This window comes from Taeniopygia guttata, chromosome 2 (assembly GCF_048771995.1).
Source record: "Taeniopygia guttata chromosome 2, bTaeGut7.mat, whole genome shotgun sequence".
In the NCBI taxonomy this organism is placed as follows: Eukaryota; Metazoa; Chordata; class Aves; order Passeriformes; family Estrildidae; genus Taeniopygia; species Taeniopygia guttata.
In genome coordinates this window covers 149545129-149570042 of record NC_133026.1, presented here as the reverse complement: position 1 = coordinate 149570042, position 24914 = coordinate 149545129, and the positions used below count along the sequence as shown (strand labels likewise).

Here is a 24914-nt window from a genome sequence, read left to right as displayed (position 1 = left end):
AAAGCAGGAGTCATATTTCAACCACCTTCCCACACGTCCCATTTTTTAGGAGGCACAATGAGTCTTTTAAAGATCCCAGAATGACTTATAAGACCTAAGAAATATCACATTAGGGTGCTTATCACAAGATGTGATATGAAATGAGAAATTGTTATACAAAGACATCGTGACCACCTAATGGCTTCGCATGGATTAGCCACGATCAATAAATCCATTACTTTTATTGCTTGGGACAAAGGAATTAGCTGGCAGATCCTCTTATTTATCCCATTTATGACAGCCCTCAGGACAAGTGACAGCAGCATCCCATCTGAGGTTGGAAAAGACCTCTAAGATCAAGTCCAAATCTCTTCCCAGCACTGCGAAACCCGGCACTAAACCATGTCCCCAAGTGCCACATTTACACAGCTTTTAAATCCTTCTGGGATGGGGACAATCTGTGACAATACTTGATCATCCTTTCAGTGAAGAATCCCCAATATCCAACCTAAACCTCCCCTGGTGCAACCTGAGGCCATTTCCTTCCATTTTGTCACTTGATAGGAGGAGATACCAACCCCAGACTGGCTCCAACCTCCCTCCAAGGAGTGATGAGGTCCTCCCAATCCTCCTTTCCTCCAGGATAAACCTTCCCAGCTCCCTCAGCCACTCCTAATGTGTTCTAAAATGTGGGATCTACCATGGGAAACACTCAGCCTTATGAAAGCACACACCAGACCCTGCCCTGGCAGCAAGGATTTGGCCAAAATTACAAAATCTATCTGTGGTTTTGTCCTTTTTGTAGCTGGAGGCATGGAGAGTCTTTGTCTTTGCAAAAGAAGCAGAGTAAATGGATTGCACTTAGAGGAAAGCAATGGAAAGAGCAAAAAGAATGGGTTTGGAGATAAAGATCTACATGAAGAAAGATGAAGAGTCCTGCACCCTGAGAAAAGGCAGGTGCAGGGGGACACACAGGACATGCCAATAAAGATGTAAAGGGCCATTAGAAAGGGTAAAGTGATCAATTATTTTCATTACTCAACTGTGACAGAGCAGCAGCAACTTAAAGAAGCAGCAGACGGAAAAAAATCACTTTATAATTTGAAAGCAGCTCCTGGAGAGGAGCTCTGAAACGGGAATTGGTCACTGGACTCAACAAATAATGGATGGCTCCTTACACACCACCAGTTCTGCTGCTGGAAAATCACAGTACAGGGATGTGCTTTATTTATTCTCTCATGCTTCTGTGCTCCTCTGACCTGTATTCACAGAATTACAGAATCATGGAATGGTTTGGGCTGGAAGGGACCTTAAAAATCATCTAATTCCACCCCACTGCCATGAGCAGGGACACTTTTCACTAGACCAGGCTGCTCACAGCTCCATCCAACCTGGCTTTAAACACTTTTTAAACACTTAAAAACTGTTCCTCCCAAAAGGAAGAACGGCATCCCAATTTCAGGGACACTTTCAGAGCAAATCTCTGTAACTCAGTGCCCATATAACCAAGATAGGAAACCTGTAACCAAAGAAGAGGGGAAACTCTGCTTGCTCTTCCCATGCACAGGCAAAAAAGAAACACCTGCTGTCATTTCTATTCTCCCCTAAAAGATGATTCTACTCCCAGTACCTGCAATATAAATAATAAAATTAGGGAAACAGGAAATCAAATGGCTTTAAACTGCCCTGAGCAGCCAGGTCTGGTGGAAAGGGTTCATAGTGGGGGGTCTGGAATGAGATGAACTTTAGGGTCCCTCCCAACCCATACCACTCTGTGATGATTTTATGACACATGAGACAGGCAGGTGATGAAGCAGCTGTGACCAGACTGCCTCATTATTCAGCTTTAATTAAGGAAGGTGATCTCTGAGAGTCCAAGAAAGACATGCAGGATCCAGGTATTATCCCCAGGTAAGGATATGATTTCAAAGTCCTTGAACCACGAGGACAACACTTTCCTGAGGAACAGTCTCTTTCCTAGACCAGCCATGCATGGAAGCACTGACTCACATTAATCCTGGAATTACAATACTGGCAGAAAATTTGACATCCAAGACTCCCTAAAAGGATATTGAGCCAAGAAAAAGGGCAAAACCCTTATATGGGAGATTTGACACGTGAATTCCTAAGGATTTAAGAGGAATGATGATGATAGGGGTCACGAGGAATCCCTGACACTGGCTCCTGGGTGGGGTGCCTGGAAAAATACACTGTGCCAGGTTTTAGTCCTGGGCCAGTCTCTTCTGGTCAGAGCCTGAGCTTTCCAAAGAGCTGCTTGGCAAGGATTCATAAAATCATGGAATGGTTTGGGTTGGAAGGGACCTTAAAGATCATTTAGTTTCAACCCCCTGCCACAGGTAGGGACACCTTCCACTATCCCAGGTTGCTCAGAGATCTGTCCAACCTGGCCTTGGACACTTTCAGTTATAGGACATCAACTTCCATCCATCCATCTGTCCATCCATCCATCCATCCATCCATCCATCCATCCATCCATCCATCCCTCAGCACTCCCTGGTATCTGCAATAGATTCCCTCGTTCACAGCAAGTACCAGGAAAAGCCAAGCCCCTGACACACGTTTTCCATCTCAGCTAAAATAATTTTCACAGGTAGCAAAGACAAATTAATTCCAAGGCACCATTTCACAAGCTGAGGGTGCCCCACGGGCAGCGATAAATGGGAGGAAATGTGGGAACAGAATTCTTCCAATGGCAAAACCTGCCCAAGATCTTTTTCAGCACAGCCTAAAGGGAAGGATTTATTTAACCCACACCTGTCAAGTCCAGCTAAGCTCTAACAGGTCACAGACATCCAATGATTTCCATTTATCATTCCCCAGGTCAAGAAATCGCACAATTTCCAGTACTTATTTTTCCACTTCTGTCACTTTTCTCTCCCATCACTTCCCTCTGTTTTCCCTCCTTTGCACATCCCCTTCTCCGACCACAGATCTCACCACAAAGATTTCCAAAAGCCAAGAAAAACGGTCTAAAGGATCTACTTCTCACTCCATGCTATCCCAGAAATAAACCTCTGGAAGCTATGGGAGGGAAGCTGGGGAGGGACAATCAACCCCAGCAGGAACAAGGCAGGAACATCCTTGATGTGCTCTGCACTAAAAAATTATGGCTCAATCCAGGTCAGGGAGGAGCCAGGAATCCTCATTTAATCCACATTCCAAGACTCCAAAACTGAACGGCAAAGCTGCTGCAAGGTCTGGGAGGAGGGAGCCCAGCAGAAGGGAGGCAGTGGCATGAAGAATAATCAGAGTTTTGCCTTTTTGACAACCTCATTTACAAGAAATTTGGAGATGGAAAACCAGGAACAGTTCAGCTGCAGGATGAAGTGGATCACAAAGGGAAATGAGTGAAGTTATTTGTGTATTCCTCAGTGTTCCCTTTGCAAGGATAAGAGCGCAGGACACTTGAGGACAAACAAAAAAATTGATACTGGACACTGTCATCTGAGGCACCCAATCTGCTGGGAAACAAAACAGTGAAAAATCCTCTTACAAGAGCCCTCCAATTTCTGTCAATCCACTTAAATTAGAGAAGCAGGATGAATAGGAGATCTGGCTTTCATATCCCTTTTTTCTCCTGATTTGGAGATGAATCAGAATTTGTGATTTATCACAGACCAATGTCAGACACAATTGGAGAGGGACTTGAGACTGTTTAACTTTTTAAATTAATTTACTATGAACAGAAAGCCTCTTCTATTTAAGAGTCTAACTTATTAATAGTAAATCTACTGCTGGTTTAACATTGCTCTGCAGTTACAGGAATCCAAAAAGCAGCGAGCTGCTCACTCCAGACTTGTGGTACACGTGTCTGGACTGATTCCATCTCACCATCTCAGCTGGGCACTGCTGCAAAAGGTGAGTAAATGACCTTAGCAGTGAAAAATAAATCAAGTTTTGTTCAGTTCTTCATCTCACTGAGAAAACCACAGAATCATAAAACGGTTTGGGTTAGAAGAGGCCGTAAAGAACATCTCATTCCAACCCCCTGCCATGAGCAGGGACACCTTCCAGGTGCTCTTGAGTTGATTTTCTTTTAACTTTCTACATTTTGAGATCTGGCAATTGGCTGCCTCTTTTAGTTTAGATTAATTAAAGGTAGGAATTTTCAAACTGCAAATGATCTGAGACTGTTTCCCTCACACGTTTTGCATGCACTAATTTAGACATCAAAACCAAAGTGTAGCATCACTTGGATGTGATACAGATAATAAAATTTCCAAAAGGGAAGGAAGAAAGACAAACCTTCCCTCATCACTCTCCCTCCAGCCTTAACCTTTGGGAAAAAAAAGCCAACCACATAAGTAGAAACAATTTCTCCAGCAGAACAAAGCTCTGGAATTATTTTTTTATTTTCTTTTCTTTTTTTTTTTTTTTTTTAAGCTAACTCCAGAGGCATCTAAGAAGAGATTTAACAGCATTTGACTTTTGTAACTCAGAGCTATGAAACACTTTAGGATTTTGAAAATTAATTCCAAGTGCTTTCAGGGGGCCAAAAGAGGCAGTCAACACTTATGAAATCAGACCTGCAGGCCTACAAGGTATTAAACTTAACTTCAGCATAAGAGGAGGAAAAAAACACTTAGAAGTGATTCACCAACTCACTTAAACCACACTCAGTGCTCTGCAGCCTCTGGAGTTAAACACTCAAGCAGGTGCTCAAGTGGCTGACAAAGCTGGATTCTGGAGTCCCTGTCTGCCACCAGAATTACTGGGAATCACACCTTTAAGCCTGGAACTCCAAGAATGGAGCATTAAACAAATTAAACACAGCTTGCAAGAAGTTCGGAGTCCCTTTGTCTTCCATGGGCTGGTCACATGCTTAAATCTTAAATCTAGGCATGTCAAAAAAAAAGTGCTTTTCAGGATCCAGCCCATCAGCTCCAGGGGTGTTGCAGGAGCCCTGCTCTACTCATGGCCCACAGAATGAGGTCGGGGAGAGCTGGGGGATGTCAGGGAGGTGGGCAGGGAAATGGGCAGAGAAAACAAACACGGGCTGGTGAGTGCAGGGAAATGGAAGAGGGAAATAAAAAAAGGAACTGAAAAGCGAAAATCAAAATGAAAATTAAAAAAAAACCAAAACAAAATAACAACAACAAAAAAAAAAGAAGTGGAAAGAAAGAAAGAAAAGAAGTTGAAATTAGAGGAACTAACATGGCGTTACTGGTGGCTGTGGCCGAAACTTCAGCAGAAGAAACTACTCCACACTTGGAACATTTGAGCGTCATGCCGTAAAGGGGCACTGCCATCTGACTGCAATTAAAACCAAAAGACTGAAACAAAACAAAACACTTCGCTCATGAGCACAAACGTCGAAAGGAAAGGGAAAGAGAAGCCAAAAAGAAAGGAAGGAGAAAAGGGAGCCAACCAACCATACCCAGTTTGGGAAGAGAAATGAAAAGACAGGCAGGAATTAAAACTCTCTCATCTGTACCACTCCAGATGCGGGGAACAGGGGGAAATGGACTCAGATTTGTTGGTGCTGCTGGAGAGGGTGGAACTGTGTTGGTGAAAGTCTTGCCAGATTCAGGGTGTCTCTGGCACCCATGGAAGAGAAACCAGTACTGCTCTCCCAGTCTCCACCTCCTTCTTGTCGTTTGAGTTTTTTCGTTTTTGGAGGGTTTTTTTAAGAAATTGCTCTTTTCCCTCCTGGCCTTTTTGCTCCAAAACAAAAAAGGTGGCAGGGTTGTGCAGTAGAAGGCAAGAAGTAGGGCTGTGGGGGCTGTGCCTGCTTATCTTCTGTCCTAGAAGCAATGCAAGGGATAAGTCACTTATTTTCTCTGACTGGGAGCTGGTGAGACCAGAACAGAGGCCACTCTTTGGCTTTTGGTCAGAGGCCACTCTTTGGTTTTTGGTCAGAGGCCACTTTTTGGTTTTCTGGTTCCCTCCCTGATGAAGGATGGGACTCCTTTATGTCCTGAAGCTAATCCTGAGCTTGGGTGTTTCCTCAGCCCCCTAACCTGCCCTGAAAGGAACCCGACTGGCTGACTGCTTCTGAGACATTCCTTCTCTCACATCCTGTTCTGGAGCCAAAAACATCTTTGGGATGAACCCTGAGGATTATTCCCACCTGCTGCTCCCACTTTGTCTGGATGGGACCACCACAGAAACAGCCCACTGAGGGCTGCTGGTATGAGGGGATCTGCTAAAGCACATCCTTGGGATTTTTAGCAGCTGATATGTGGGAACCCCATTCAGCTCCTCTTCAGGAGCCCAGAAGCCACATTAGCTTGGCACTGGCCCCATTTCTTCCTAGAATTTACTGGTTGTGTGCTCTCCCTGGTCTGCACAGATCCACACCCACGTCAGATCTGGCTTGGAAAACGGGAAGGAGTCTGCAAAACATCCCCCAGACCTTCCTGCTGTGCCTGGCATCAGAGAAGACACGAAATCACTGCCAGAGGACAGCACAGGGTCTGTCATCCCTGGTGTGGTGGGGATGCTGCTGAGGGAGGTTTGCCCCAACCAGGAGGGGTTTCAGGGCCTTGCCCTGCCCGAGAGAGAGATTGGGTGACTCCACAGAGCATTTCTTAGCTTTGGTGGCTCTCTGTTCAGTCTCACTGCAAAAAGACATCCTGATGAGCACCAACACAGCAGCAGCAGTGGGCCCAGTGGCCCCGTTTCAAGTGGCTATTCATTAGTCTTTTCATTAATTACAGTGACACAAGTCATCATTCCCGTCCAGAATAATGACTAAGGCATCCCACAGAAGCTTTCAGACACGGAGGAAATTAGCTCCTGTGTCCACAGATAAATATCTTCCAGAAAGGATGGTGTCAATCCTGTGAGGACAATGGCTGAACCAAAGATAAAGTGGGTCTGGAGAGGCATTAGGTGCACGACCCTTAAAAAATAAAAAAAAAAAGTACGACAGCTTATCCCCAAATCTATAAGCCACAAAGAACAGATAAGCAGAGAGACAGAGAGAGGCAGAGATAGGCAGCAAAAAGAAAAAAAGTAGATTGACTTGAAGAATTTGATGGGAAACCGTACCAGAAAAAAGATGAATGACACTGAATCACAGAGAACTGGCCAAACGACCACTGTAAACACACAACTGTAGCTGCTGTTGGGTGTGTTTATGCAGAAAGTTGCAAGCAGTGGGCACAGATGTGGGTACATTTATCTCCTAATAATTCCTTCTGGTCGGGGGCATGAGGTTGTTAATATGCTGAATTTCCGTAGCAGGTTTAGATTGGCGCCTGTGCATATGAAAGGGAAGCTAATTAAATAATCACAGCGAATAATGCCTTCATTTAATTTAGCTTTTTCTGCTTCCTAAACATCCACAAACAGCTCATGGGCTCATCTGGTGTGTTCACTGGAGCCTGGACTTCGCTACCTTTTATTGACCAGTGCTTTCCACCATGCTCAGCCCCAAGAGCAGGAGCACTGCTTCCAACAGGAACCATTCCCAGAGGAAGGGCAATCCCAACCCTTCCTGTCTCAGTGGAGTTATCACCTTCCTAATCACTCTCTCCCCTCTGTGCTCTGACAACCCAGCTCTGTTCCACCCCATCAGGACACCTGCACAGGGATTGTTTCACACAAGGTTTTGGGGCAAACTCCTCTTGGGTGGTTTCTGTGATTAACAGATAAAAGAGAGGTTCTCTAAGGGGGGGACAAGGCTCCTGTCTCTCCTCAGGAGGGGCAGAGGAAGCCCAAAGAAATTAAACTCAGCTAAAATTAGCCCTGGTGAATATCCCTGATGGTCTCATTCTTCCCCCCTGCCTGTGTGAGCACACAAATGTGGAATAAATGTTGAATACATTTGAAATTCATTTTAGAGGCTCCTGACATTAAAAAATTCATATTTTGGTAGTAATCCCTTCAAGGGAGCTCAAACACCGGAGGTGGAGTTGGCCAACAACAGAGACTGTTTTCTGGGATGGTTCTCTCCATTCCCAGACAGGTTTTGGCTTTTCTCCAGCTCTCCAGGTATTCACACCCCCTTCTCTACAGCCTGGTTTTGTGATCCACCTATAAAATCACTGCCACTAGAAAATCTGCATTTTCTGACAGATGTGACAATAATCACAGCTACTTACACTGCTAAGTACAGGGCAGAATTCTGGTGTTTCAGGTATTATTTCATGAGAACTGTTGGCACTGATGAATTTGTGACAACCAATCTGTGGAGTGTGTGCTGGGCTCCTCTTAACATCCAACAGCTCTTTTTTTCCCCCCTATTTTTGGGGGATTTTTTTTTTCCCCACCCTTTTTAAAAATTGTTTTTGCAACACTGAACCATACTTCTTGCCTCTGCTAAAGGAAACACAACGTTTCTTTAGACCATCTCCTCAGGTCCAAACATCTCCAAGGCCGTTACTCGTTCTGATTTTCTTCAGATCTACCTTCCAACACGGTTCCCAAGCCCAGGCCAGAAGCAGAGAACTAAAGGGAAAGGGGCACCAGGGCTCTCAAAAGTGCTCCCACACTCTCAGCAGGGGCACTTGGGAAGGGGGAACAAAACCATTGAGCACAGATAAGGCTTAAAATTGCTGCACACACACACACGGACACGAAAGAAGGGAGGGGGGGAAGAGAAAAGAAAGAAAAAACAAAGAACATCAGAAAAATGACTTTTTTGTTTTTGTTTTTTTTTTGTTTTGTTGCCTCACAGGTTTTGTTTTTAAAGCCCAGCTCTGAGTGTGATCAATAACCAGCTGCTGTGTATTAAATAAGGTCACTCCGTGTGCCATTTGGATTAGAGAGGGAGGGACTGAGAGGCAGCAACTCGCTGCTTTGCTAATCCAATAAACCATTTATTGCAGCGCTGACTTTCAAGTGCAATTACCCTGCTCCAGACCCTGCCTTGCAGCCTGGGTGGTTTTTTTTTTTGAGTTCTCTCTTTGTCAAAAAGGCGTCGTCCAGAATGAAGCACTTGCTTGTTAGCAGCTGCTCGAAGCAATGCACCAAGGTCACTTCTTCACGTATTTTTCAACCCAGCAGCAGCTGGAATCTCTGATCAACCAAATCTCCTCTTGTTTTATGGCCACGGCACTGCTCACGCACCGAAATTCCCCTTTGCTGCACCCAGGGACCCCAAGGTTTGGTCGTGTCAACACTGCTGATAAACCCTGAGCCTAAACAGGTCCCCGTGTTTTTTTTCAAAATCATTAAGGTTGGAAAAGACCTCCAAGACTGAGTTCAACCTTTGACCAAACCCCTCCATGGCCATTAAACTCTATCACAAAATCTCAGGTCCACTTGTTTCTGGAGCACTTCCAAGGGATGGTGACTCCACCACTTCCCTGGGCACTCTGTTTCAAAGCCTGGTCCTCCTTTCAGGGATGAAATTTTTCCAGATATCCAACCTGGACCTCCCCTGGTGCAGCTTGAGACCATTTCCCTTTGTCCTGTCACTTGTTACCTGGGAGCAGATTCCAGCCCTCACCTCACCACACCACTCCCTATTTCAGGGAGCTGTGGAGAGTGATGAGGTCTCACCTGAGCCTCCTCTTCTCCAGGCTAAGCCTCCCCAGTTGCCTCAGCTGCTCCTGGTACCCCAGACCCTTCCCCAGCTCTGTTCCCTTCTCTGGACATGCTCCAGACCCTCAAAAGTCTTTCCTGAAGTGAAGGGCCCAAAACCAAACACAGGATTTGAGGTGCTGGATAAGAATTTTTTGCCTCTACCCTGGGTTTTGCCTCCACCACTCAATCAAAAATCACTCAATTAAAAACCACTTTCACCCCAACTACTCAATAGAACAGTGTCAGAAATATTGAACCTCATCCATATTATCCACCCCTGCCCTCTGAGACTCAGTGGAGACCCTTTCTCCCTCCACTTTGACAGACAGGATAGATCCATGCATCCTGTGCTTCCTCCACCAGCCTCCAAAGGTTTCAAACTCTGCCTCCATGCAGAGGAACCAGAAGAGCTTTTGCTCTCCTCATTTCTTTGTGGACAGCTTCTTCCTTCCAGAACACAGCTGTTACCCACAGTGATAAATCAAATTCTGCAGTGGACAATTGGGAGCACAGATCCCTGCCTTTCCCAGCAGCAGGTAAGGACAGGGCTTCTCTGACTGCAACAAGAAGCCAAAAAGGCAGGGGAGAGGAACACAAATCTGACCTGGGCATCTGAGGAGACTCAGAGTGTCAGCCTACCATTTCTGTCCCTTGCTCAGAGTAGGGCACAGCTCAGGGATAAAATCTGAGGCTAAATAAAATCAGACTGCAGGCTGATAAAATCAGACTAGATAAAATCGGACTGCAGGCTTGTTCCTAGAAATGGAGAGCAGAGGGCCTCTCATCCTGCTGGGGGTGTTGGTAATGGCAAAACAGCACTGACAAAAATTTGGGAGTAAGCCAAGAGAGAGCCCTGCCCGGGAGCTGCTGCCCAGGGCAAAGCCCTGGGAGACACCAGGGTGGGGAGAAATGTGGAGTCAACCCTTGGCTTTATACTCCAAAGGAAACCACTAACACAAATCCTCTGGATTCAGGAATGGAGGCTGTGGAGAAGATAAAGAACTTCAGGTGGCAGCACAATTTTTTCTGGCAGCAGAGGTTCTTAACTCACCTCTCCTGCTGCATGCATCTGCTGCTCTGTTCTCTGCCAGGCCTCCAGAACCCACTCCTCTCCATCACACACCTCTGCTGTCCCTGAGACACCTGCCAGCCTCCAGACACCACCCTCTGTCACCCAGCTCGTGCCACGTGCCACACTCAGCACTGCTGAGCCTCTCTCTGCTGTCTCCAGGAGTGACAAAAGCCACTTTGCTCTCCCTCATTTCTGGGAGGATGTACCAGCCTTGGCTGAAGCCATTTTAACAAAGAGATGAACTTTTATCCTTCCTCCACAGCAACACAGGGCTGTTTATTGGATTTCTGTGTCCTGCTGTACTGAATGACAGTGCAAACACATTAAATCAAGTCTGTTTTGTCTGTTTTTTACTTTCCTTTTGTTTTGTTTTCCTTTTTTTTTTTGGTTGCATCCACAATCTCTTTTTTCACCCCTTGCCTGGTTATTGATCACAACCTTGGGTATTTTTGGTTTTTATTTTCACTCTTTACTTAGATGTATTGATAAGGCATACCCTGCCCGTTCCTTCAGTTTCTTATCTGTTATTCCATCTTTGGATACAAGTTTGTTAAAAACCAGAATGCCAATAACCATGTTCACCTGTCAAAAGAGAAACAACACACAAGTTTTGTTCTCAAGCGGGTCAGGTCAAGCTCAGTAACACAGAAGGGTTTCTCCCAAAGCCAGGTCACACTTCTGCAGGCCACCCCCACCCCTTGTGTCCCCTGTCCCCCACTGTCCCACCTCCCCTGGCCGTGCATCAGTGAGCTCAGGACAGCAGGATGCAGCTGGCAGCAGATCAAGGAGGCTGGAGAATCATTAAAACTGGAAAAAACCCCCAAGATCATCAAGTCCAACCCTCAATCTGGTCTCCATGAAGCAGGAGAGACTGGGAATTTCCCAGGTTGCTGCAGGGCTGTTTGAACCCCAACACTGCCTGAGGTCCAGCAACAAATTCCAGGCACAGCAACAATTTTTTGGGCTAATCCAAATAGAGAGTGGCCAGTACAGAAAAGAGCAGTGGGTTGACATTGGCTGTCTCCCAAAACACCTTCTGGAGTCAGACAAGGTGTCACAGTTCTGTCCTTGGGAAACACCACTGCTGCTCTCAAAATAAGAGGTGGAGGAGCACTGGAGCAAGTAGAAACATCATCTGCTCTGGTGGGATGTCTTGGGAGATACTGAAGATGGCACAACACAGAGAATATCCCAAAAAAAAATCAGTGGGCAATACAATTCCATGCAGTTCGTTTTCCTCAGGGTGAGAGCAGGGATGTCTGTCCATCAGACACAAAAAACCACAATGAAACACAGGCTGGACAGAGCTGAGATCCTGCAGAGTGACCCCAAACTCCTCACTGTGCCTTTCCAACTGCATCCACTGCTGCCAGCTGCATCTGCTTCACAAACCCCATCAGAACCTCAACAACGAGTTAGCGACACACCAGCCCCACCCCTGCCTGGAGGAGCTCATGATGGTGGAAAAAGGAGACATTCTCCTGGCTTTGCTGTCAGCTGCTGGTGTAGAAACATGTGGTCAATGCTGTTTTGCATGTGGGGCTTTCAGGGAAATATTTTAGGGCCAAATTCAGAGATAAATTCACATGACTTTACATCTTTAAGAGATCCAAAGAGTCACCTGACACTAAGGAAGGGACCAAGCCTCTGCCTAATTGCCTAAATCATCCTCAAAACAATGATCAATCTTTCTGCTGGTATCACTAGCTCACTGATGTGGAGCCCACAGCTGGGAATCCACGGAAAATCTCAGAAATTGCAGTTATTTTTGTTTGCATCAGCTGCTGGGTCAGAGGACAGCTGAGACCATTTCTAGATTTCACCAAGGTATTGATTTAGAGAAACAACACTGGCAAGCCAGGCACGGTGACACAGCCAAGGATCAGCAGGAAATCAACGCCTGGTTATAACCCTGGAAAAAGAGGGTTTTGAAATCACTGATCCTTCACTGTGGAGGATTCAGAAGTTTTTCCTTAAGGTGCAGACAGGCAGGAGGAAAGGTGGGGTTGAAGTGTTCCTAGGGCTGGCCCAAAGTGTGAATCCTCACTCCTATGGAGCAGGGGCGACAACAATGAGCAGTTCTGCACTGCTTTCAATCAATCAATCGATCAATCAATCAATAAATCCAGTACATTGATCACCACGATCAACATCCTGTTCTGATCCTGACTCCGCTTCTTTCCTAAGTCAGGGATGTAACACAGATATTCTCCCAACAACATGCAGAGTTGCTTTACTTCTTTATCTTTGAGACAACTTCCAGCAGCAAAGCCCCACGTCTGAGATTCATGGAGATAACCATGACCTGACCACTGCTGACCCTGTCCTCACCTCGTTCCACAAACCTCCCCCTGCCTTCAGCCTGCACACAGCTTCCACCAGGCTGCTCCACGTGAGCTGGGCAAGCAAAACTGCTTCCAACAGCTCTGTGTTTAAGGTAGAGCAGGATTTTTAAGAGTAAAGGTCAAACCTTTATCCTTCAAACCTGCAGCTGGTTCAGTGTCAGTGGCCTGACTGTGAGTTATGAGCATTGCTGAAGCTGCAGGCCAACCACCTTCAGAGTATTATCAACTTTTTGAGCTCATCTCTTTGCAGGTTCCCATTTATAAAAAGGCTTTCCATGCTTCTTCTTCTCCAAGCTCTTTGGTGCCTCTACCAGGACAATATTAATTTGTCACTTTGGCCAGGAATGAGTCAGGGAGTCTAAAGGAGGCGTGTGGCCTCTCTCTTGGTGCTGATCAGGGCCAGACGCCCCCAGAGATGATTCACCACTGCCAAATATCTACTGCAGGAACCACCACTCGCCTGTGCTGACCCCTCTGTGAGGACATCTCATTTCCGAAATCTCAGCTGCCAAATGGAAGCAGGCTCCTGTGTTGTCCTCACACTTTAAAAGAGGAAAAAGAGAAAGATCACCGCCCTTGTTGTTGGCACAACAAAAGCGAGGTGGTTTGAGGCAGCAGAGTGACTCTGGGCACTACCAAAGCTTCCTCCCTCCGAATCACTGTGTCACAAGCCCACAAGAAAGACCTCAACTCATGCCAGTTTTGATTTCTTGCAGAGGAGGGGGCACTGCTGGCTCTTCTCTTTGTCACCGTGATGAAACGATGGCACTGAGGTGGTTTGATGTGCAGTGACAGCGCTGGGAATAGAGGCAGCCAGAGCTTTTGTGGAGTTACTCTCCTGTAAGCTCCTGCTGCGGGGCATTTCATCCCCCAGGCACTGCACGGAACAAAAGCCTGAACTGAAAAAGGGAATTTGAGTGTCAACAACAACCCCACTCCTGTGGGACTCTCCAGAGCCTCAGAGGGCATAAAGCTCCTGCACTGGATGAACCAGTGGGCTGGAGAGAAGCTGCAGAAAGGTGTGGGGGCTCAAATGTGGCTTTAAACCCATCAGAAATTGCTGCAGGAGGGATTTCCTGGAGGAACACCCGTTCTCAGATTCTTTCAGCCCTGAGGTTTCTTCCCTCAGCAGCAGGGAAGGAATGTCACCTCGAGTGACAGCTTAAACTCAGATAATAACTGGGCAATGTTGGTGTTGGGGCTGTGCTGGAGCCAGGGGTGATGGGACAGAAGAACAGACTCCCCATGCAGGAGCTGGAGTTTAGGAATGCCCATTTGAACCCTCCCATCTCTTTGAATTCAAAGCAAACATGACATTGTTAGAGTCAGAAGGGATCCCCTCAGCATTGAATTGAGTATTTCAATTTCCCCTGCAAACAAGGAAACCTGCTCACATGCGCTGGGCTGGGATGGGCCAGGAATAAAAGCTGGGTGTGAGGGACAGCCTGGTCTGAAAACCACCAGGAACAGCATTTTCTGAAGGAGAAAATGTCAGAGTTTTCCACCATCATCCTGCACTTCCACGCAGACACAGCAAAACCAAGGTAAAGCATTAATCAGATATTAGGGGGCTCCAGTGAGGACAGAGGGGGAAGGCTGAGGCACATTTCATTTCAGAATCAACCCCACCCCAAATTGTTGGCTTTGCTTGTTATTCCTGAAGGAGGAAGCTTTTCGAAACACGAGTGGAAATAAAGAGGGGCATCCTTGGGTTGAAAGAACAAGGAAATTGCTATAAGATATAGAGGAGAGAAAAGAAAATTTTCAGACAAGCTTAAATACCAAAACGACAGCAGCCGCCGGTCCCACGAAGGCATAGAGGAGTCCTCCCTCTAATGACAGCCAGCAGCTGGAAAATGAAGAGAGAAGAGAAAGTGACCCAGTGGCAAATGTCCCCAACAGGCACATGTTGGCTTCTTCCCTCTGCCTGCCAGAGTTCAGCCTGGGAGGTGACACCCCACGGCAAAAAGTAAAAATAAAAATACAAAAATTTCTCAGACTTTAAATCAAGCTAGTTTTGTTTCCCATCTCTCCTGAACTTGCATAAAGGCTCCTCTGCCTGGGGACCTGCCCGCAGGATGACATTTGACAGGGGAATTCATGCAAAATTAAGGAGAGTGCTCTGTTTCAGACCTGGTCCTGGAAGCAGCTGCAGCGTTTGGCTGGCAAGATGATGCTCTTGTCCCACTTACATGGGAGGAAGAGTGGAAAGAGTGGAAATTTTCCTCTGCTCATTTGCTGGCCCCTGTGTCTTCCAGGGGTGCAGGACATTTCTCCCTTTGAGACTGCCTCCATGGGGAAATTCAACAAGACAGCAGCAGGGTGGGAATTCACAGCATTCCCTGAGTGGAATTTCTTATGGAATAAGCTGAATGTGAGTTGTGTGGTGCCTCTTCTGGGAACCAGCTCGCCCCTTCTCTGTCATACCACATAACCTGAGAAGGACATCTCCCTTCTGCAGCGACCAGATGTGGAGTTTGGGCTCCTGAACTGCCTGGTGCCTTCTCAAACTGAGGGAGCTCTCCTTTGAGACCTCTTGGTTGAGGACCTGGAAGTGTCCAAGGCCAGGTTGGATTTGGCTTGGAGCAACCTGGGACAGTGGAAAGTGTCCCTGCCAGGGCAGGGGGTTGGAATGAGATGACCTTGAAGGTCCTTTCCAACCCAAACCATTCTCTGAGTTTCTGCTTTTCGTGTTTGACCGTAAAGTCAGGAAGGAAACGCTTTACATCCACAGCCACACTGGAGCTGAAATCCCTTTTTTTTTTTTTTTTTTTTTTTTTTTTGTGGGGAATCCAGTAATTCAGAGCATGGACACACAAAGTGCTCCAGGGCAGGAGAGGATGGGAATTTGGAGTGTGTCAGCAGCCCCTGGGAAAGTTTGCACATCTTAATAGGGCAGAACCCTGGAGAAAATGTGGGATGGAGTAATCCTGTTCCAGCAGGAAACAACCGTGCACTCATACAGGAGAAGAGCAGGAAACCACAATGGAGAGGGAACTTTCTCCAAGCTCTTAACTCAGCTCACCCTGCAGTAATTCACTTGCCCTGCCCTCAGCAAGATGCTTTCATCCTGCATCAGGAGCAAACTGATGCTCCCAGGGGGGAAAAAAAAAGTCTTCCTGGAAACATTTCAGCTTTGTTGATCAGCCTCATATTTTTTTAAAATTGAATCTCAGTTGCAAAAAATGTTAATTTTTTTCACCCCAAAACAAGGAGCATTTCTGAAAAGGCAGCTCAAAAAAATAGAAGTATTTCAAACTGAGAATTAAAAGTAGGATATTCTGGTTTTCTCCAAGCTCAGAATCTTGTTTATGTCTAAATTAAATCTGTAATGTGCTAATTTAATCAATTCTGATTTCTTCCTGATAGCAAGTTGCTCTGTCACAAGCTGTCTGAGCAACTGTAATAATAAATTGAATATCAGCTGAGGAGAGGGGGATTAAAAATAAAGCTCTGGAGCTCTGTAATGACTGGAGATCTCCAAAATGCAAGAGGAGGGCTCCCAAATCTGAGTCCTTGTCCAAACCTTTTCATCCAATGCTCCATCCTGATTTTTGATTTTTTTTTTTCTCAGTGTCTCTTCCAGCTGGTGGATCAGATGAAGAAATGTGACAGTCCTGCACTGCAATTAGGGATGAGGACTTGGTGCAGGGAGGGTTCTCACTCCTGCTGGGTCCCTGGCAGCCCCTGCTCCCCTGGGAGCACCAGGAATTGTGAAGGTGAGCTCACACATCACCCAGCACCAGCCCTGAGCCCTTCTGCCATCCTGACCTCCACCACAGCACTCATCAAAGCATTCCTGAGGCTGTCAGAGGTCAAGGGAAAGGAAAGGGTGAAGGGATACCTGAGAGACAGAACTGACAGCAAACCCCAGCCTAGTGGAGATGCTTTTAGCCTCGTGCCTACGAGGCACAGAAATATTTGCATTTTGCTAAGAGGTTCCCTCGTACTTTCCAAAGGATCTCTTCAGTGATTTTTAAAATAAAATTATCACTGGAAGGAAATGAATGGTTTAACAATTCCTAAGCAGTGTTTCCTTGACTGACAGCAGCTCTTGTGTTCAGCACCAAAAAAAAAAAAAAATTTTTTTGCAAACCATCTGATCTTTTAGTGACTTTTTGTGGCACAGATGGGAGGTGGTGGCTTTTGTCTTGGTCCTGGGAAGGGCTGGCTTCCACTGAGCCCTTTTTCACACTGTCCAGCCCAGCTCTCACCTCAATCCTGTGTAAGGTTAGGCAGCACCAACAGAATATTTTGTAAAACTGAGGTTACACTGGGGAATCAGGGCTGTGTTTATCCAGAGATTAACCCAGGAGCTGCTGAGATACCTGTGGGTCACAAAAGCCCTGATGCAGTGACACCTCAGGACCCCGAGAAATTCGCTGTGGGCACGCTGTGCTCTCACAAAACTTCTGATGAGCTCTCTTGTGGGGAAGGATGTGAGTTCCCAGCACCAGTGGCACAACCTCAATTATTCACTTGAAGCTTTAGGAGCTTGTTTGTGAAGCTTTAGATGTCCAGAGGCAGTCCCTGGAGCACCAGCTAAAAGCAGAGTTATTATTCAGGCACTCAGCCTAATCCAAGGAGGTGATCAGTGACAGGTCCTTTAGACCTCTGGTACCCCTCAGATTTTCTTTGAGACTGGAAGAGCAGCCTCTACCCTGCCCCAGCATGCTCCAAACAACAGCAAAATGTCCTTTCAAATGCAGTTCAGACAAGAGAAAGGAAAAAATCCCCTTGTTGGAATGTCCTGAGTAATAAAGGCTGAGAGAACGGCTGCTGGGAATCACCACTCACAGAACAAGAGACACACTCCAAATCCTGCAGCACATACTCAATTTTTAATCTGAACCTCTCTCTCCCTCCTCAACTCATGACTCAGTGCAGTCTGGCCAGCTAAATGGTAAATATTAAACATACTGCAAGCTCCCTGAACTTACCACAGGCTCTGATCTCTCTGCATTAGAGCTTGGAGACACAGCCAAGCCTTTGATGGGATAATTCTTGGTGGGACAGAGCCTGTCCTGCTGCTCAGCTGTGTTTTCATTGTTAGAGAAAAGCTTCATCCCATGTAAAATAAAAAAAAACCCAAACCAAGTTAAATCCTGCTAAGGAGTCCTGATGGAGTTTGTTCCAGTGTGGTTGGGCCACCTTTGGCACGTCCTGAAGATCCAGCTGGACTGGCAGGTCCAGCCTCAAGACACATCACACATTTCACACCCTGGGAGGCTTTTAACACCAAGATTAACTCTGCACTGCCTTCAACACTTGCAGCTGTCCCCAAAATGCCCTCATGACCATGTCCTGTAGTTGGATGTCAGGGATTTTTTTACCACTCTGAGTGGGATAGGAAAAAAAAAACAACAGCTGTTGAGTGTTAAATTCTATGCTCACCTAATTATCAGAGCCCTGCTTTGGCTTCATGTCCACTAAGGGAGCTCATGCACTGCTCTTGGGACTTTTAAAGCATCTTGGAAGATGCTTTAAAAGGCTCTGTGTGGTTTTTAAAAGTCCCTTGTCGTTTATCTTGTCAGCTCTTGTCCCTTCGTTCCCAGGGAGGAATGTGATTAAAGCTTTTCCTTCCTTCTGCAAGCTGGAAATATTGGGCCTTGAAAGTCTGCAGTGCCCACCTGAAATGCCCCATAAGTGCCCACTGGAGGCAAAACTGGGCTGAAAGGACCTTCAAATCTCCTGGATCTCCTGGTTCCAACCCCCTGGAATGGACAGGGACACTTTCCACTGTCCCAGGGTGCTCCAAACTCTGTCCAAACTGGCCTTGGACGCTTCCAGGGACGGGGCAGCCGCAGCTTCTCTGGGCACCTGAGGGGCTCCCCACCCTCACAGGGAAGAATTTCTTCCCAATATCCAAGCTAAACCTTAAGTTTTGCAGTTCAGCTCTGAAATTGCTGCTGGGCAGTGCTGGCTTTGCTCTGGGGGAGAGGTAAAACCAAGGGCCTCCCCACACAGCAATGCCACAGAGCTTTTAAGCTTTTTTGAGCAGGAAAAGAGGGCGAAGTGTGAATGGACTCCAGAGTCTGTCGGAGTGCCCTGCCCTGTGGGCCCACAGCAATATTTGTTCCGTGTTTTAAAATGCACAAAAGTGTAAATGTAACTCTCATGACAGAGATGCTCCATTTTATTTAGCATCAGGGCTCGTGAACCCACCACTCAGTGCAAGTGAGCTCTGTTTAACTCTGGCTCTTGGTAAAGCCAATTCCAGCAGGAATTCAGAGAACCATGGAGTGGTTTGGGTTGGAAGAGACCTCAAATACTGTCTTGTACGATGCCCCTATCATGGGCAGGGACATCTTCCACTATCCCAGGTTGCTCCAGGCCCTCTCCAAGCTGGTTTTGGACACTTCCAGGGATGGGGCAGCCACAGCTTCTCTGGGCAAACTGTGCCAGGGCCTCAGCACCCTCAGAGAGAAGAATTTCTTCCCAATATCCAACGTAAATCTATCCTCCTTCAGCTCAAAGCCATTTTCCCTTGTTCTGTCACTACATGCCCTTGAAAAAAATCCCTCTCCAGCCTTCTTGTACATCTTTTAGGTACTGGAAGGTACCAAAGTGTGGAATTACAACAGGATGGCAATGTTGGGGATGTCTGATGGGATCCCTGAGCTTGAGAGAACTGTTGTCCTTCTCACGACTTTGGTGGGTCTCACCAGCTTCACCCCACACTGGGAAATGTGGAAAGAAGGCAAAGGAGGGACCACAGAACCATGGGATATCCCAGAAAAGGACCCACAAGCATCACTGAAACCAAACTCATCAAACTGGACTTGCTGGGTTGTGAAGGCCCCACCACCACAATCCTGGTGACAAACACCCTGACAGCAGAGCTGGGAACACGGGATCCCCCTCCATCCCCTGGCTGGATATCCAGCCCTTGGATGCAAGGAGTGACAGAGTCTTTAGGGCTGAAAGGACTCAGAGCATTGGCAGCAAGAGGAGCAGAGCTGGAGTGACCAGGCAACCCCTGGGAACGCTGCAGAGTCAGCCCAGCCTCTTGGCCACCTCACCCTGTGCCAGCTGGAGAGCAAAGCAGGAGCCCAGCGGGTTTTGTCCCATGCTGACACCCTCCTGGCTGCAGTCTGCAGGCTGGGAGATGCTGTTTTCCAGGGCAGAAAACAGGGAATGCTTTCCTGCATGTTCCTCCCTTCCCCGCCCAGGCACTTTGTGTGGTCCACGTTGACCAAGAAACTCTTTCACATTTTTGACAGAGCCACAAAGCTCACTGCACCAATTCCCACCAGCCCATAAACAAAAAAAAGAGAAGCAGCAATACCCAGGACCTCCCTCCCATCTCCCTGAGGATTGTTCATTATGAATTATTCTCATGGATGTGCGTGGAGCAAAGTGCCAGAAGCAGCTGACCCACGGAAAATCCAAAGGGAATGAATTTGGGATTTTGGTGATGTTTCTGCAAACCAGGCTGTGTTTCGCCCTCTCCTGAGTCAGAAAACAACCACTGTGTCCCTCTCCACACTGAAGGCTTCAGGAATTCTGTCTATGAATTTTCAGTCGAGAAATCCACAATCCTGAGCCCTCTGCCACACAAGAATTCAGGTTGCAAAGCAAACAGAAAGCGCTGCTGTGCTGCTTTAATTCTCTCCTGCAATTAAAATGCAAACCCTGGACCATTTGGCCGTGGGTGTGCAGGATGTGGTGGGAATTGAGGGAGAGCAGGAGGTTCCACATGACATTTCCTCAGTGGGACGAGCGGAGCCTCATCTGCTGCCGGCCACATCAACAGCTCCAGTCCCAAACATTGCCCGTGTGGGCTGCAAATCCCTGCCCAGGAAGGCTCTGGAAAATGATGGGATGCAGTAGGAAAGAGCCTGACTTATTGCTACATAAAATATTATCCCTGAACTGTCACTATGCATGACATTTCTAAGTTTTTTCACAACAGAGGGGAAAAGCATTTTCTCTTTTTTCCTTTTTCATTTGAAGTCGTACCAATGCTCAGCTCTGAGTGATGCATTTTTTACCTCTTCCATTATTTTTTTTTCTGTTTTCCTTCCCCCATTATGAGCACATAAATGCTTCTTAAAGACAAAATCTGTCAAATTTGGAAAAGAGGCAAACACAGGCTGCTGTCAAAACCTTGGTTTGCACAAGTCAGGCTTATTCTGCTGCCTAAAACTGAGCTGAGCGATTTTGAAAATGTGGGGCCAGTCAAGCACAAAACCAGATTTTTATAAAAAGCTGATATTAATTTTTAAACATGCTAAACTTTAAATATTCCACATTTTCCCCCTTAAAAAATACATTAAAAAGCTCTGAGTAAAAGTTATTTCGATCAAAGTGATGTCATAAATACAACAGTTAAACATAATGAGTCCCTATGAACTTGTTTTTAATGGAACAATCTTTGTCAGCTTGGTCAGATGATGGATTGAGGAGGCAGGGATGCAGGAATTGCCCTGCACATGGAAATTTAGGTGCCAGCCTGTCTCCTGTGGGTCAGTTTTGACAAAAAGGATGCAGGATAAAACAAGGGCAAACAAGGAATCCTTTACTCACTAGTTCACGGTGCCGTATCCCTTGGCTTTAGTAAATCCCACAGAAATGGCAACCACTAAGGCAGGGAGCCCTGTAGAAATGAAACAGGAGGAAATCAGTAATTTCATCACATGTACAGCCCTTCTTCCACTCAGTATTCCCCCTTTTTCTTGGAGTTATTCCAGCACCATCCATTTCAGCCTGGCTCTGGGGCAGAGACTGAGCTCAGGACCCTCAGAACTAAAAGCAAGAACTTTAAGTACCTCTGTTATTTAAATAAACACCATGAGCTGCAATCAGCTCCTGCCCTGCTGTGGTCTCAAAAGTTGTGAGGGGGTCTTTCAGCAGATTCAGATGCATACAATTGATTTATTTTATTCTTGGATTCTTCATGGTGTCTCTGAAGTTGGAATATTCAGCCACAACCCAACTCCAAGAACCCAAAGATTAAGAGCTTTGTTTGCACTCAGTGTAGGATGAACAATCCAGGTTCAAACCTGCCCCAAATGAGACAGAAAAGGAAATTAAAACTGAGTTTCCCTATCCCAAACAGGTCCCCCAAGATCTGCAATGGAGCAGATTTTTCTGAACAATGAGAAAGAGTTTCAGGTCTCTTCCATGATCTATGAAGGTTCAAAGTCCAGTCTCCCCTTTTCCTAAAGAAATGTCTGGAGATCAGCTCATTAACATTAGGTTCTTCAGCTCTGGAGGCCTCCATGTGGCTTTTTATATCCCTCCTCCTTGTGGCAGGAGGAATTAAGCTGTTTTGACACTAAAGATGGGAAAATCCCATTAAGAATCAGCAGGATCAGTGGCCAGCTGGGATTAGTGCCCCTTGACCAGGCCCTAATTCCTGAGCCGCAGAGGTCACGGCAGGTGACTGCAGCAGATCCGAGGAATGTGCAGGCACAGCTTCCAAACAACATTCCTCTGGGATGGGTCCCTCAGCAACACAAATCATCCCAAGGCTGATTAACAGTCAGGCTCTGCAGCAGCTGGGAGCCACAGGGCCAAGCTGGCTGGAATATGGAGCACTTGAGGGTTATCCTGCAGGGAAGTGCTTCTCTTCCCATGTGAGATTTCCAGGCACAGGTCACATTTCATCAGTCCAAACCCAACATGCAGTGGGTTTAAAATGTGTCCGTTTTAATAGTAATTTCTGTTTCCTTTCCTTTCCTTTTTTGTTTCCTTTCCTTTTTCCTGTCTCCTTTCATTTTTCCTTTCTCCTTTCCTTTCTCCTTTCTCCTTTCCTCTTTCCTCCATCCTTGTTCATTTTCCCTTCCCTTCCCTTCCCTTCCCTTCCCTTCCCTTCCCTTCCCTTCCCTTCCCTTCCCTTCCCTTCCCTTCCCTTCCCTTCCCTTCCCTTCCCTTCCCTTCCCTTCCCTTCCCTTCCCTTCCCTTCCCTTCCCTTCCCTTCCCTTCCCTTCCTCCTCCTCATTCCCTTTCTCCTTCTCCTTCCCCTTCCTTTTTCCTTTCCTTTCCTTTCCTTTCCTTTCCTTTCCTTTCCTTTCCTTTCCTTTCCTTTCCTTTCCTTTCCTTTCCTTTCCTTTCCTTTCCTTTCCTTTCCTTTCCTTTCCTTTCCTTTCCTTTCCTTTCCTTTCCTTTCCTTTCCTTTCCTTTCCTTTCCTTTCCTTTCCTTTCCTTTCCTTTCCTTTCCTTTCCTTTCCTTTCCTTTCCTTTCCTTTCCTTTCCTTTCCTTTCCTTTCCTTTTTCCTTTCCGTTCCTCTTTTTCTCATTTTTTCCCTCACCGACTCTCGCTCAGCCTCCTTCACACCTCATCTGGATAAATCCTGGCTGCTCCAATCCCTACTGTGCCACCAATACAGCATCCCATGGGAAGAAACCACAGGGGAAGGGACATTTCCAGGAACACAGCTTGGTGCAGGAGACCCTGGGAAAGAGGAAACTTGGCAAAGGCTCTGCCAAAAAATAGCAACTTGTTCTTCACAAAGTGCTTCTCTCCGATGTGGTAATTATGCAGAAATCCAAAGTGGGGCTGTGAACTTGGCAGTTCCAGGGACTGTCTCATTCCAAAAGTCTCAGTTTGGGCTGGGAATGGGTCTGGACAAGGAGCAGCTACTACAGGTGGCAGCTATGTCGTGGTAGTTAAGCCAAAGAGCATCATAATGAGAGGTGCAGCCGTGGGAGAGCAAAGTTAGATGGGATTAGACTGAAAAAATCCCCACCAAAAAATCAGATTTTAATCCAATTCTTTTATTATTATCAAGACATTTATTCCTAACTGGCCTGTTCCATACACCTGCTATGGTTGAGGCAGTACCAGCAAGGCTCTGGGGGCTTTCTGCACAAAGGGAATTTAACACTCACAATTCCAAGTAAAGCCATTCAAAACCTCTCTCAAAGAATTTTGTACTTCCAGGTCACAGGAGAATCAGGCCATGTGTTAATCATGTTCCACTAGAGAAGATGTTTGCTAATAATTCCCAAGAGCCATTCCTGTTATAAACAGCTGAAGACCCACTCAGAGGCTGAGCTATGGCAGCATTAAAAATTCAGCTGTGGAAACTATAACAGGGTCATAAAAATCCTGACAAAAATATTTCTTCTTTATTGGGGCTAAATATGATGACTGAGTTGTTCCCAGGGAACAATTTATCTGTCTGTTCTAAACCGGAGAATATCCTGAACTGGAAGGATCCACAAGGATCATCAAGTCCAGCTCCTGACGCTGCACAGGATCACCCAAAGAGTCACATCATGAACTTGGGAGCATTGTCCAAGCATGGACAAGAATCATTAATAATAATTATTACTAATGATAATTTAAAAATTGAATTGCAAAGTTGCACCTCCAAGAGGAGACCAAAGAAATATAAAATAATCCTTGCTGCTGAAATTCGCTGCAGCTTCAATGAGCTACAGCTGAGAACTTGGCAAAGACGTCTCCAACGACGGCTTAGAGAAATGCAAATGTGCAAAGAGGGGAAAGGGGGGAGAACCAGCCCATGACAAAGTGAATTGCACTAATTATTTCAGATTATGCTCTTTAAAACATATTTTCGGCTTCTTTCCTCTTACAAGTGCCATTAATCCCAGCTCTACAGCTGAAGTCTAGCAGGATGCTAAATATCCAAAATTCCCTTGCCGCCTTAATAGGCAAGAGTGTTCTTCATTTCTTGTCCTAACCTACTCCAAGTGGTTATTATGCATCATTTATCAGCAGTGCATCCTAGCTCAGAGCTGACTACATTTTACTAGCGGTGCAAATTATGCTTCTACACATGTAGAGGGATTTTTTTTTTTTTTTTAATCTGCACAGACTACAAATGCGAATGTTGCTCATCCAAAATTCCCTTGGCTAACACGCCCATCTGTCCCAGCTTTTACAAATCAGGAGGGGAAAAAAAATCCCTTTTTATTACCTAGGAAAGCTATTAGTCTGTTACATTTGGTATCCCTGATGTTGCTGGAGTCACCAAGGAGGTATAAACACATGCATGAGCACACCCAGCCTCCTGCAGCCTGTCCTCTGCAGGTACTGTGGTTCTGCCTCT

The 24914-nt window shown here is 46.2% G+C and overlaps 1 protein-coding gene across 13 annotated transcripts in view; it reads right to left on the bottom strand.

The window, feature by feature from the left end:
* The window catches only part of ADGRB1 (adhesion G protein-coupled receptor B1), a 282938-nt gene that overhangs the window by 29368 nt on the left and 228656 nt on the right, over positions 1–24914 (bottom strand). For 9 of the 13 annotated variants that reach the window (XM_030266786.4, XM_072925064.1, XM_072925065.1 and 6 more), the window contains 4 exons: positions 21421–21490; positions 14674–14740; positions 11043–11128; positions 5155–5253 (listed from right to left, as the gene is read on the bottom strand). In XM_030266786.4, coding sequence (XP_030122646.2) covers positions 5155–5253; positions 11043–11128; positions 14674–14740; positions 21421–21490 — 322 coding nt within the window. The remainder of the gene's footprint in view (positions 1–5154; positions 5254–11042; positions 11129–14673; positions 14741–21420; positions 21491–24914) is intronic. The other 4 variants (XM_072925067.1, XM_072925071.1, XM_072925072.1 and 1 more) reach the window with 1 other exon arrangement.